This window comes from Talpa occidentalis, unplaced genomic scaffold (genome assembly GCF_014898055.3).
Source record: "Talpa occidentalis isolate TD23 unplaced genomic scaffold, MPIMG_talOcc4v2.1 talOcc4.12, whole genome shotgun sequence".
Lineage (NCBI taxonomy): Eukaryota > Metazoa > Chordata > Mammalia > Eulipotyphla > Talpidae > Talpa > Talpa occidentalis.
Genome location: NW_023601212.1, coordinates 48,305,813 through 48,319,022, shown reverse-complemented (window position 1 = coordinate 48,319,022; position 13,210 = coordinate 48,305,813). Strand labels below are relative to the sequence as shown.

At 39.2% G+C, this 13,210-nt stretch overlaps 1 protein-coding gene across 1 annotated transcript; it reads left to right on the top strand.

Moving 5' to 3' along the window:
• Nucleotides 1–1,035: 1,035 nt before the first annotated feature.
• LOC119242241 (olfactory receptor 7A10-like) lies at nt 1,036–1,875 on the top strand. The gene is made up of 2 exons (XM_037507982.1): nt 1,036–1,390; nt 1,676–1,875. The coding sequence occupies exons 1-2, from the start codon at nt 1,036–1,038 to the stop codon at nt 1,873–1,875; spliced, it is 555 nt and encodes a 184-aa protein (XP_037363879.1).
• The last annotated feature ends 11,335 nt before the right edge of the window (nt 1,876–13,210 follow it).

Genomic DNA, 13,210 nt, shown 5'->3' with positions numbered 1-13,210 from the left:
TGTGTGTTACTCTGTGTTGGGTGTATGTACATTTTATGAGTCATAAGTATTTCTGAGGGTAGAGGTATCTAACCCATATACATCAAAACATGTCCCTTAATTCCCTTAATTGGGATGTTGTCAGCCAATGGAAACTAGGGGACGTTTTCTACTCTCAGGATTTCTGGAAAACGATATAAGTACAAGGAACAAGATGTGAAAGAGGTGCTTCCTGTGTCTTCAAGTCTCAGCAGCAGCAGCAGGGACATCACCTTGTTACTCTACACTCTCTGACGTCATCGGTCATCATTCCCTCTTGCTCATCCCCTCAACACAGAACCTTCCATTGAAGCCTTGACTTTTAACACAACAGTTTTTCCAGAGCCATTACCCTGGCCAGGCTTTACATTCTGACCCTCAGTACACATTCCCTGAGAAAACTTATGTTTCCCACCTAATCTTACCGCAGGTCTTCATTATAATGTTTGCCAGTCTACAAAAATGAAATATAATACCCAGTAAAATATAACACCCCCATCTACTCTCTCTTTAGACATGACTGATTTGTCTGCTTGGCACCTGGTAACATCTGATAATTTATCTGATTTTTATATTTGCTTATATTCCTTCACCATCAGTGAATCTTAGAGACTTTTGTTCCTCAGCACTGTACATCCTGTCTCAAATCCAGTCATTACTCGATTTATATTCCCCAAATGCAATACAGAATTGCTCACTGAAAGTGTAGCCTTTCTACCTGGGGAAAGGCTGGGAGAGGGACAGGAATTCCTGTTTCCAGATGGCACCGGGAGGGCTTGAAGGGATCAGGTAATTAAAATTTATGGATCTTGATTATTGAATGCAAAATAAAAATCACAGCATTTCCAATATGCTTGTGAGAGTCATTTCTGACATTGCCCATGTTACTTTCTGTTTTCTGGCAGTCACTTCCACTACATGGAACCAGGGAATGACACGCAAATTTCAGAATTTTTCCTGCTAGGATTATCAAAGGAACCAAAGTTACAGCCTGTCATATTTGGACTTTTTCTCTCCATGTACCTCATCACTGTGTTGGGAAACCTGCTCATCATTGTGGCCGTCATCTCAGACCCCAACCTCCACACCCCCATGTACTTCTTCCTCTCCAACCTGTCCTTTGTGGACATCTGTTTCACCTCCACCACCATCCCCAAGATGCTGGTCAACATTCAGACACAGAGAAAAGCCATAACCTATGAAGGATGCATCACCCAAGTGTATTTTTTCATTCTCTTTGGATTATTGGACATCTTTCTCCTGACCGTGATGGCCTACGACCGCTATGTGGCCATCTGCCACCCCCTGCACTACACGGTCATCATGCATCCCCACCTGTGTGGCCTCTTGGTGCTGGTGTCCTGGATCATCAGTGCCCTGGATTCCTTGTTACAAAGCTTAATGGTGTCACGACTGTCCTTTTGTGGCATCTTGGAAATCCCCCACTTTTTCTGTGAACTCAATCAGATGATTCAACTTGCCTGTTCTGACACATTTGCTGATAACGTGGTGGTTTATTTTATATCAGTTCTGGTTGGTAGTGGTCCCCTCACTGGGATCCTTCACTCTTATTTTAAAATAGTTTCTTCCATTCGTGGGATCTCATCAACTCAAGGGAAGTATAAGGCATTTTCCACCTGTGTGTCTCACCTCTCAGTTGTCTCCTTGTTTTATTCCACAGTTCTAGGAGTGTACCTTAGTACTGCTGCTTCCCACGGCTCACACTCAAGTGCAATAGCCTCGGTGATGTACACTGTGGTCACACCCATGGTGAACCCCTTCATGTACAGTCTGAGGAACAATGATATAAAGAAGGCCCTGAAAACATTCTTTGAGAGGAAGCCACAAAAATACTAATTGTCTGAAGTGCCCTTAATTCTGAGGTCAAATCCTCAGAGCGAGAAATTGTGATTATTTGATCAGCATATGAAAATACACTTTGCTCTTTAATTTCTTTCCTGTAGTTTCTATTTCTTTGATCTCCACTCCTCTATTAGTATATACAATCCACTTTAAGATTTCTGCTCCCTTTTTGTTTCACTAAAAGTATCACTATGCATTGAACTACTTCTTTTTTTTTTAATTTATGACACTTTTTTTCTATTATTTATTTATTTATTTATTTATTTATACAAGCACTGGGTACAGTCAGAAGCGCGGGAGGGTGAGAGAATTCACCAGAGCCAGAGCGGGGAGCAGAGCAGGCAGAAGGACCGAAGTACACTGCTGAGGGGAGCAGCGGGAGGCAGGAGAGGTCTGCGCGCCATGTGGGACCCTCCTCCGGTGGCCGGGGACCAGCCGGGGACCGGCACTGCAGAGGCAGCGGGCAGCTTCGCAACCCAGCGCTCAACCGCTGCGCCACCGGGGAGGTCCTGCATTGAACTACTTCAATGGGAAAAACAAGCTACACTTGATGACTAAGGTGATTTATATGATGTTAGACCAGAGGAAAATCTGAAACCACAGTTTTTCATTTTGTGTTCATCACTCCTTTATTTCACTATATAATGGCTCTTCCGGGAAATGTAGATTTTAACATAGTGTGTCTTACAGCTGGTTACTGGGTTTATTCTCCAAATAAGGATCCTGTATTCTTTCAGGGTGGTGTTGAAGAAGTTTACCTTAATCACCGACAAAATAATTATCAAATGCATTTCACCAAGAGAATTCTTCGTGGAAAAATATATTTTAATTAACCCAGAATGACCTTTGAACCACGGATGGCATTTAATATGGTGAAGCAATATTTAAGGCATACATTGTGTTACTACACAGAATATTTCTCAAGCTGTACATATACTCATCAGAAGAGAGAATTGGTATCCATGTATAAGAGGTTTATATATATGGATGAAGGATTGATTGGGTTTTTTTTTTTGAAATGTCTTCATTTTTTAGCTTGAAAACTTCCAGTTCTGCCTATTATGATTCCATTCTTTAATCTTTCCCCCTTCTAAATTCTGTCCAACTAAGAAAGTGACAATGAATGATCATTGATCATCATCATCTATTATATATCTGTGTTACGTATGCTAGGGATCTATTCACCTTACATGATCAGAAGGAAAGGCTTGAATTCCTGTCCTGTCACATAAATCAGTCCTCCCAAATTCTTACACAAACCTGTATGTCCTTTCAACTCTCCTGATTACCTGCAAATGAACCCCAGTTTGAGTTTTTAAATACAGTTTTCTGAAGAAAACTGAAATAAATTAGCCGCTAATGCTATCTTTAAATACAGAAACAAAGGCCAAGAACAATCAGCAGCAGGGTGTTACAATTGCCCTCACTTCTGTTCACTTTCATTTTTGGATCAGTTGCTTATTGCTGGATACCAAGTCACTAAATGGAAATGAGTTACTAAAATGTTTTCATTACCAAAAGAGATTGCGTAGTAGGGAGTTGTTCTGAGCTCTGCTGTTCTCCTGAACTTCAAATCTCTACATTTTGTTTCTAAGGCTTATACAGAATGTATGTGACCTTGTGTGCTCTCATGAACCAACATTTAATAAGTGTACTCAATTTCTACTGGTCTACTCTATTTCTGTGTCCAATTTTATGTTCCATTTTGCAGGATGTGAATTGCTTTACTTTCTTCTGTGGTTCCTATAGCCACATATCCTGCTTTTCTTTCTTCCCACATAAAAGAGACACCTTCTCCCAACACTTGAATAGAGGCATGAATCAGCTGCCTCTATTCTAGGTCCTACCCTTGTTGATGCCTGCTAGCCGTTTTTCTTCTAAGTAATTTTTTGGAATGTAATTGCATACTATAAACTGTTTGGTGAATAAAAGGAACCATGCAAAATTTGCAATACATATTGTATGTTTCCCTTTGTGTATAATTCAAGATAGTGTGCAATATCTTTAATCACCTGCCAATGTAATTGTTCAAAGTTTACTCTTCCAGATGCTCAGATTTCTCAATTCTGAAGGTAATATGAGCCAGTGAACATAACTTCAGATGGACCTTGCAACTATAAATGAAACTTATGGACACATTTTTCTTAGTCCAATGACAATGTTTAAAGGTAAAGATTATCAATGTATGTGTTTATTATGTATACATTTTGTTTCAAATAAGTATATTTATACACATAGGTTCTCACTCATTTTTAATCTCATATTTTATAATGAAAGAAAACTTGAATGTTAGAGAATAGAAATAAAAATAATTAAAAGTTTGAATCAACATGAAATTAAAATACACAAAAATATAAATGATAGACATAAATTTAAAGGATCAAGTATATATCTTAATGCTTCAAAGGTGCCTAATCTTTTTTTTTTAGATTTTATTTATTTATTTATTTTAATTTTGTTTTTATATTCCCCATACAATTGCACCCCTCTTATTTTGACCCCAAACCCTCCTTTCCCCGCCTCCCCCATAGTGTGTCTCTGGTTCATATTTGTTTGTTGATTTTGATTTTTTCTTATAGTTATTCTTTTTCCTGGTCCCTTATTTAGGTTCTCTCGATTCCTGCTATGAGTGAGACCATCCGGTATTTTTCTTTTTCTTTCTGGCTTATTTCACTGAGCATGATCCCTTCCAGCTCCATCCATGTTGCTGCAAATTGCATGTGTTTATCTTTTTTGATTGCTGAGTAATCTTTTTCGATTGTGTATATGTCCCACATCTTCTTGATCCAGTCATCTATTTTTGGGCATTTGGGTTGTTTTGGGCATTTGGGTTCTGTGTCCTTTGGGTAAATACCTAGGAGTGGAATTGCTGGATCATGTGGAAGCTCTATCTTCAGTAGGTCGAGGAATCTCCACACAGCTTTCCATAGCGGTTGGACCAGTTTGCACTCCCACCAACAGTGCAGGAGAGTTCCTTTTTCTCCACAAACTCACCAACATTTGTTGTTGCTAGTTTTTTTAATATGTGCCATTCTCACTGGTGTGAGATGGTATCTCATGGTAGTTTTATTTGCATTTCCCTGATTACAAGTGATGTTGAACATTTTTTCATATGCCTGTTGGCCATTTGTATTTCCTCTTTGGAGAAGTTTCTTTTTAGCTCTTCTGCCCATTTTTTGACTGGATTAAGATGTCTAACTCTTAAACACATTTACGTGTATGCATGAATAGTGTCTACCAGCTGGAGAAGCTGAATACCTCCAAATTGATTATGAATTTCTTCTACTTAAGGTGGAATTCATAAACCATTTTTACCCAGGAGATAAGGTTATTAATGAATTGAGAAGATTAATCTTACTACCCAAATAAAATTTTATTGGACAAATGTATTCAATTCCTAATATTAAGTTGCCATATTGGTGATTTTTAATAAACACATTTATGCTCTAACAATTCTGAATGTCAGAACCTTGAAATGATTCTCACTGTGCTAACATCAAGATGTTTGGAGGGCTACCTTCCTTCTGAAGGTTAAAGGGGGGAACCTATTTACTTTTCTACTGAGAACGCACATAATAGGGCAAAAATAAATCTATATATTTCTTTTTTTTAAGATTTATTTATTATTTATTTATTTATACAAGCACTGGGTACAGTCAGAAGCGCGGGAGGGTGAGAGAATTCACCAGAGCCAGAGCGGGGAGCAGAGCAGGCAGAAGGACCGAAGTACACTGCTGAGGGGAGCAGCGGGAGGCAGGAGAGGTCTGCGCGCCATGTGGAACCCTCCTCCGGTGGCCGGGGAGCAGCCGGGGATTGAACCGGCACTGCAGAGGCTGCGGGCAGCTTCGCAACCTTCCGCTCAACCCCTGTGCCACCAGGGAGGCCCTATGTATTTCTTAAAATTAACAAAAATTTCAAAATGAGGTACTAATTGACAGCTCTTAATTTGTGACAAAGATATGGAATTCCTTTTTTTTTTTTTTTTTTTGGTCAAATGTATCATGAACACAAAATGTGCAGTGCCCCAAGCTGATGTCAAACAAACTTAGTTCTCCCCCATTAGAAAGGTAAAAATGCAATTTTCCAGAATATCAGTGACTATATCCACAAGTCAATATTTTGAAGTATCAAGCGTTCTAATTCAGATCTTGTTAAGTCTTTGACTTGGAGAATATTTTAAATCATGGCTGGGGTAAAAGGTTGGAAGGTGAGATTCTGGAACACAGCAGAGTTGATGAGGAGGAACCAATAAAAACTAGATTCCCTTTGTTCTCATCTGATCTATTGGGAACATACAATTTATAGGAAAACTTACCCTCCTGTCCAGACCATTGTCCCATGGAGAAATTATGTATTTAGATGTCATGGTAACACAGAAAAAATGTGCCTAATGAATACTCCTAAATAGCTTAAATACCTCCTTTGCAGCAGTACTGCAACCAATAAAACCTAGCCCTGGACAGGTCTTAGTGCTTGCTTTTGAAGTTCTAAACTTAGCTGGGGGACCAATGCATCATTCCTTCCTGCCATTTTGTGTGGTAGAGAGGTTCCCTCTCCTTCATTAACCATTCATGAGCAATTCAGTCAACCACAAGGCAATTTTCTTGACAGAGTTTCCAACCAGCTGAGTCCTAGATCCTAGTAAGGAGGTACTGCTGAAAAGTGAGAGTGAATCAACACCAAGAACATTAACCTGAGGTCACCTGACATACACCTGACATCCACCAGCCTAGCACAGAGACTAGAGGTCTCTGTGGTTGGTTTTAATAACTAATGAATGATTTACGAATGGTGCTTAAAAGAGAAGTGAGTATTGAATTCAGCAGTGCATGGGTGACTGTAGATAATTAAGTAGTGGAAGCCCAAGGAGAGGAAAGACTGGTGCCATAAAATGGTTCCATTCATAGTAGAACATATCCAAAGAGTTTTTTCAGTTAAAGGGAACAGGAAAATAGATACAGGAAGGATTCAGAAAAGTAAAGGTATTTCTGTTTTCTTTTTGAGATGGGACATATTTAATTATGTTCGCATATTATGAGCAAGAGCCAGACCAATGCAGTGCTTGCAAACATCTCCTTACATTCTGGGTTCAAGAAATATTCATTTCTCAGTGTCTTCTTTCACTCTGGATTAGCCCATTAAAAAAAATACTAGGTAAGTTTAAAAGGGATATGTTAAAAAATTTTACTTTTTTTTCATTTTACTCTAAAGTGTCTTAAAAGTTCTTACATTTATATATGGTGCCAGAGTAGATTTTATCCTGTTTTGATTGCATTCTTTCAAACCAAAGAAATGGAGATTTTTTTTACCAAGTCAGTTTTTGTGTCTTCTTTTATGTACATACAGTTGCATGAGTGGGGGATTATCTATCACTCATATTTTATTCTCTACATTGCTTTTTTTTTCACTTATCTTCCTGAAAGATTTCAGCTGTCATTTTTACAATCCTCTATTGACAATCCTTGATACAAATAAAAATGAGAGTGAATGTTCAGAATATTTTTTGCTAGTAAGTCACTTTTTTTTTTTAATAATAAATTTTATTTTTATATTCCCCATACAATTGCAGCCCCCCCATTCTGACCCCAATCCCTCCCCTCCCACCCCCGCCCCCCTAAAAGTGTCTCTGGTTCGTAGTTTTTTGTTGATTTTGATTTTCACTTTCTTATAGTTATTCGTTTTCCTGGTCCCTTATTTAAGTTTTCTAGATTCCTGCTATGAGTGAGACCATCCGGTATTTTTCTTTTTCTTTTTGGCTTATTTCGCTGAGCATGATCCCTTCCAGTGCCATCCATGTTGCTGCAAATTGCATGTGTTTATCTTTTTTGAATGCTGAGTAATATTCCATGGTATATATGTACCACATCTTCTTGATCCAGTCATCTATTTTTGGGCATTTGGGTTGTTTCCAAAGCTTAGCTATTGTAAACAGTGCTGCTATAAACATAGGGGTGCAGGTGTTCTTTGGAATTGATGTTTCTGTGTCCTTTGGGTAAATACCTAGGAGTGGAATTGCTGGATCATATGGAAGCTCTATGTTTAGTAGGTCCAGAAATCTCCACACAGCTCTCCACAGTGGTTGGACCAGTTTGCACTCCCACCAACAGTGCAGGAGAGTTCCTTTTTCTCCACACCCTCGCCAACATTTGTTGTTGCTAGTTTTTTTAATATGTGCCATTCTCACTGGTGTAAGATGGTATCTCATGGTAGTTTTGATTTGCATTTCCCTGATGACAAGTGATGTTGAACATTTTTTTCATATGCCTGTTGGCCATTTGCATTTCCTCTTCAGAGAAGTTTCTTTTTAGCTCTTCTGCCCATTTTTTGACTGGATTCTTTTCTTTGTTGTTGTTAAGTCTCATCAGCTCTTTGCAGATTTTTGTGATCAGTCCTTTATCATTAGTGTTGGGTGCAAAAATGTTCTCCCAGTTGGTGGGGTTTCTCTTTGTTTTTGTTATTGTCTCTTTTGCTGTGCAGAAGCTCTTTAATTTGATGTAGTCCCAGCTGTTTATCTTCGCCTTCACTATCGCTGCTTTGGGTGATGTGTCTGTAAAGATGTCTTTGATGTGCAAATCACGTAGTGTTTCGCCTATATTTCCTTCTATATATTTTATGGTTTCAGGTCTTATGTCTAGTTCTTTAATCCATTTTGAGTTGATTTTTGTGTATGGTGTGAGGTAGTGGTCAAGCTTCATTCTTTTGCATGTAGCGACCCAGTTTTCCCAGCACCATTTATTGAACAACTTTCTTTGCTCCAATGCATAGTCTTTGCTCCTTTGTCAAAGATTAGTTGACCATAAATCTGTGGGTTTATTTCTGGATTTTCTATTCCATTCCATTGGTCTGTATGTCTGTTCTTGTGCCAATACCATGCAGTTTTGATGATTATGGCTTTGTAGTAGAGTTTGAAGTCTGGGAGTGTGATGCCTCCATTCCCTTCTTTTTTTTTCAGGAGAGCTTTGGCTATTCGGGGTTTTTTGTGATTCCATATGAATTTCATCAATAATTGTTCTATTTCTTTGAAGAATGACATTGAAATTTTGATTGGAATAGCAATGAATCTGTATATTGCTTTTGGAAGGATGGCCATTTTAATAATGTTTATTCTTCCAATCCATGAGCAGGGGATGTCTTTCCATTTCTTTGTGTCTTCTTCTATTTCTTTTAACAGTGTTTTATAGTTTTCTTTGTATAGGTCCTTTACCTCTTTTGTTAGATGTATTCCCAAATATTTGATTTTTTTTGTTTCGATAAAAAAAGGGATGGTTTTTTTGATTTCCTCTTCTTCAGATTTATTGTTTGTGTATAGGAAGGCTACTGACTTTTGCGTGTTGATTTTGTATCCTGCCACTTTACTGAACTGATTGATGAGTTGAATTAGTTTTTCTGTGGAGTTTTTGGGGTTCTCTATGTATATTATCATATCATCTGCAAATAGTGATAGTTTGACTTCTTCTTTTCCTATTTGGATTCCTTGTATGTCTTTCTCTTGTCTTATTGCTCTGGCTAGGACTTCCAGTATTATATTGAAAAGCAGTGGTGAGAGTGGACATCCTTGTCTTGTTCCAGATCTTAATGGAATTGCTTTCAGCTTTTCACCATTGAGAATGATACTGGCTGTTGGCTTGTCATAGATGGCCTTTATGATGTTGAGGTATGTTCCTTGTATCCCAAGAATTTCAAGGGCTTTTATCATGAATGGGTGTTGCACTTTGTCGAAAGCTTTCTCAGCATCTATTGATATTATCATATGGTTTTTATATTTCTTTTTGTTGATGTGTTGGATAACGTTGATTGATTTTCGGATGTTAAACCATCCTTGTGTCCCTGGAATGAATCCTACTTGGTCGTGGTGAATTATCTTATGGATGCATTGTTGGATTCTGATAGCTAAAATTTTATTGAGGATTTTTGCATCAGTGTTCATTAGGGAGATTGGCCTGTAGTTTTCCTTTTTTGTGTTGTCCTTGTTTGGTTTTGGTATTAGTGTAATGTTGGCTTCATAGAACGTGTTTGGTATTGTCCCTTCCTTCTCAATTTTTTGGAAGAGTTTGTGAAGGATAGGCACTAATTCGTCTCTGAATGTTTGGTAGAATTCATTTGTAAATCCATCAGGTCCCGGGCTTTTGTTTTTGGGAGGTTTTTGATTACCATTTCAATTTCGCTGCTTGTAATTGGTCTGTTTAGGTGTTCTATTTCTTCTTTATCTAGCTTTGGGTGATTGTAGAGTTGTAGGAATTTGTCCATCTCCTCTAGGTTGTTGAACTTGTTTCCATATAACTGTTCATAGTAGTTACTGATTATTCTTTTGATTTCTGCTGTGTCCGTTGTGATTTCTCCTCTTTCATTGATGATCCTGTTTATTTGTGCTTTCTCCCTTTTTTCCTTTGTGAGCCTGGCTAGGGGTTTGTCTATTTTATTGATTTTTTCAAAGAACCAGCTCTTGGTTTCATTGATCTTTGGATTGTTTTTTAGTTTCAATTTCATTTATTTCTGCTTTGGTTTTATTATTTCTTTTCTTCTACTGGTTTTGGGGTTTTTTTGTTGTTCTTTTTCTAGATCTTTGAGCTTCGAGATTAGGTTGTTTCTTTGAGTTCTTTCTTGTTTCTTGATGTGAGCTTCTATTGCTATATATTTTCCTCTTATTACTGCTTTTGCTGCATCCCATACATTTAGGATATTGGTGTCCTCCTTGTCGTTCAATTCAAAGAATTTTTAATTTCTTCTTTGATCTCCTCATTAGTCCAGTGGTCTTCCAGTAGTGTGGTTTTTAATCTCCATGAGGTAGGAAAGTTCCTTGCCTTCTTTTTATGGTTTATTTCTAGTTTGATGCCTTCATGGTCAGAAAAGATGGTTGATATGATTTCAATCTTGGTGTATCTGTTGATGTTTGTCTTGTGCCCCAGTATGTGATCGATCCTGGAGAATGTTCCGTGTGCGCTTGAGAAAAATGTGTACTCCGTTTTTTTGGGGTTTAGTGTTCTATAGATGTCTGTTAAGCCCAATTGCTCTAGGTCCTTATTTAGAGCTTTGGTTTCTTTACTTATTTTTTGTCTTGTTGATCTATCCATTGTTGATAGTGGTGTGTTGAAGTCTCCCACTACGTATGTGTTTCTCTGATATCTGTTTTCAGAGAGGATAACAGTTGTCTGATATATTTTGGTGCTCCTTCGTTTGGTGAGTATATGTTAATGAGTGTTATTTCTTCTTGAAGTATTGTCCCCTTAATCAGAATGTAGTGACCATTGGGGTCTCTTTTTATCTTTTTGAGTTTGAAATCTGTTTTATCTGATATAAGTATAGCTGTTCCTGCTTTCTTTTTTGGTCCATTTGCTTGTAGGATTGTTTTCCATCCTTTAACTTTGAGCCTATTTTTATCTTTTGTAGCTAAATGTGTTTCCTGAAGACAGCAAAGGTTGGGTTTTGTTTCTTAATCCAGGCTGCAACTCTGTGTCTTTTTATTGAAGAGTTTAGTCCATTTACATTTAGAGTTAATATTGATATGTTAGCATCTGTATTTGCCATTGTGTTTGTCTTTCCTTTGATTTTATTTATTTATTCTTTTAATAACTTTTTTTTTTTGGCCTTCTTTCATTGTTATTCGTCCCTCTGAGGTTCTGGCTTTAGGACTCCTTGTAGTATTTTTTGGAGTGGGGTTTAGTTGCAATGAAATTCCGGAGTTTCTGTTTGTCTGGGAAGGTCCATATTCTTTCTTCAAAGAGAAAGGAGAGCTTTGCGGGATAGAGAATTCTTGGTTGGCATCTGTTTTCTTGGAGTCTGTTGACTATGTCCCTCCATTCTCTCCTTGCCCGTAGTGTTTCTTCGGAGAAGTCTGATGTCAGCCTGATTGGCTTTCCTTTGAATGTTATCTGTTTCTTCCCTCTTGCCAGCTTCATTATTTTTTCCTTGTCCTGGAACCTTGGGAGCTTTACTATTATGTGTCTTGCTGTATTTTTCCTTTCGTCATGGAAGTTTGGTGTTCTTCTTGCTTCTTGTATATCAATTTTCAGCTCCTTCTTCACATTTGGGAAGTTCTCTTCAATTATCTCTTTGAATATTTTCTCTGTTCCTACATCTCTCTCCTCTCCTTCTGGTATTCCTATAACTCTTATATTTCCTTTCCTCATGGAGTCAGATAGTTCCCGAAGTCTTTCTTCGTTCTTTTTCCTTCGTACTTCTCTTTCCTTTTCTGTTTGGTTCTTTTTATTTCTGTGTCTTCAAGATTACTTATTCGTTCTTCCATTTCGTCTATTCTGCTTTCATTGCTTTTCCCAGAATTCTTTAGTTCTTCCATTAATTCTTTGATCTCCTGCATTTCTTTTACTTCCCTCTTTAGGGACTCAATTTCATTCTTCTGACCATTGTTTTCCCTCTCTAGGGACTCAATTGCATTCTTCTGATCGTTGATTATTTTTCCCTTATCATTGTTTTCCTTTATGACTTCTGTCAGTTTTTTAATCACGGCAATTTTAAATTCTCTTTCTGGAAGGCTCAGAAGTTCTTCCAAGTTACTGTCGTTGCAATCTGGGGGCTGCTTTCCTTTTTGTGGTGTGCTTTTTCCCTGGGGAGTTGCTAGGTTGCGTGTGGTTCTTCTCCTCCCTACTGTCTGTTTTCTAATTTGCCGTATGCGTTGGGACACTGTGTAGTTGGGACTGGCCGGCATCTTGGGTGAGCTTCTCTGCTCTCCTCTGGTTCCTCCAGGAGTCATCTGTCAGTTTCAAGCAGTCTTTACTGGAGAAAGGTCCCTGTTCTAAAATGCCAATGTGGGGACACACTCCCCTGTGCGCCTGGTCTGCCCTGGCGGTGGGTTCCTGCTCCCCCTCTGGGCTTGGACTGCAGGCCAGAGGGGGTCTGGCGTGGGCGAACTTCCCCTGCTCACCTCTGGCTCCTGAGGAAGCCTTCTGCAGGTAGTCTTTACTGAAGAAATGTCCCTGTTCTAAGATGGTGATGTGGGACACACTCCCTGTGCGTCCGGACTCTGGCACACTCTTCTGCGCGCCTGGTCTGCCCCGGCTGTGGGTGCTCGCTCCCCCTGTGGGCTCAGACTACTGGTCGGAAGGGGCCCGGCGTGGGCTAACTCCCCAGCTGGCCACTGGCTCCTCTAGGCGCCTCTGCTGGCTTCAAGTCGCTAGGTGGCGCCAGAGATCTCTCCTGGAGCCCTTGGGGAGCTGATTTTCCACCCCGTGGGACAGGGAATAGAGCGGGAATGGTAGGGTAAGCCTCAACGGCTTTGGGGTGCTGTGTCTGCCTTGTGCCCCACCGTCGTGGGGAACCCACGCCCCTAGTTTCGTGCCCCGGGTGTCAGTTCCAAAGCCCTCAGTTCCAGGAC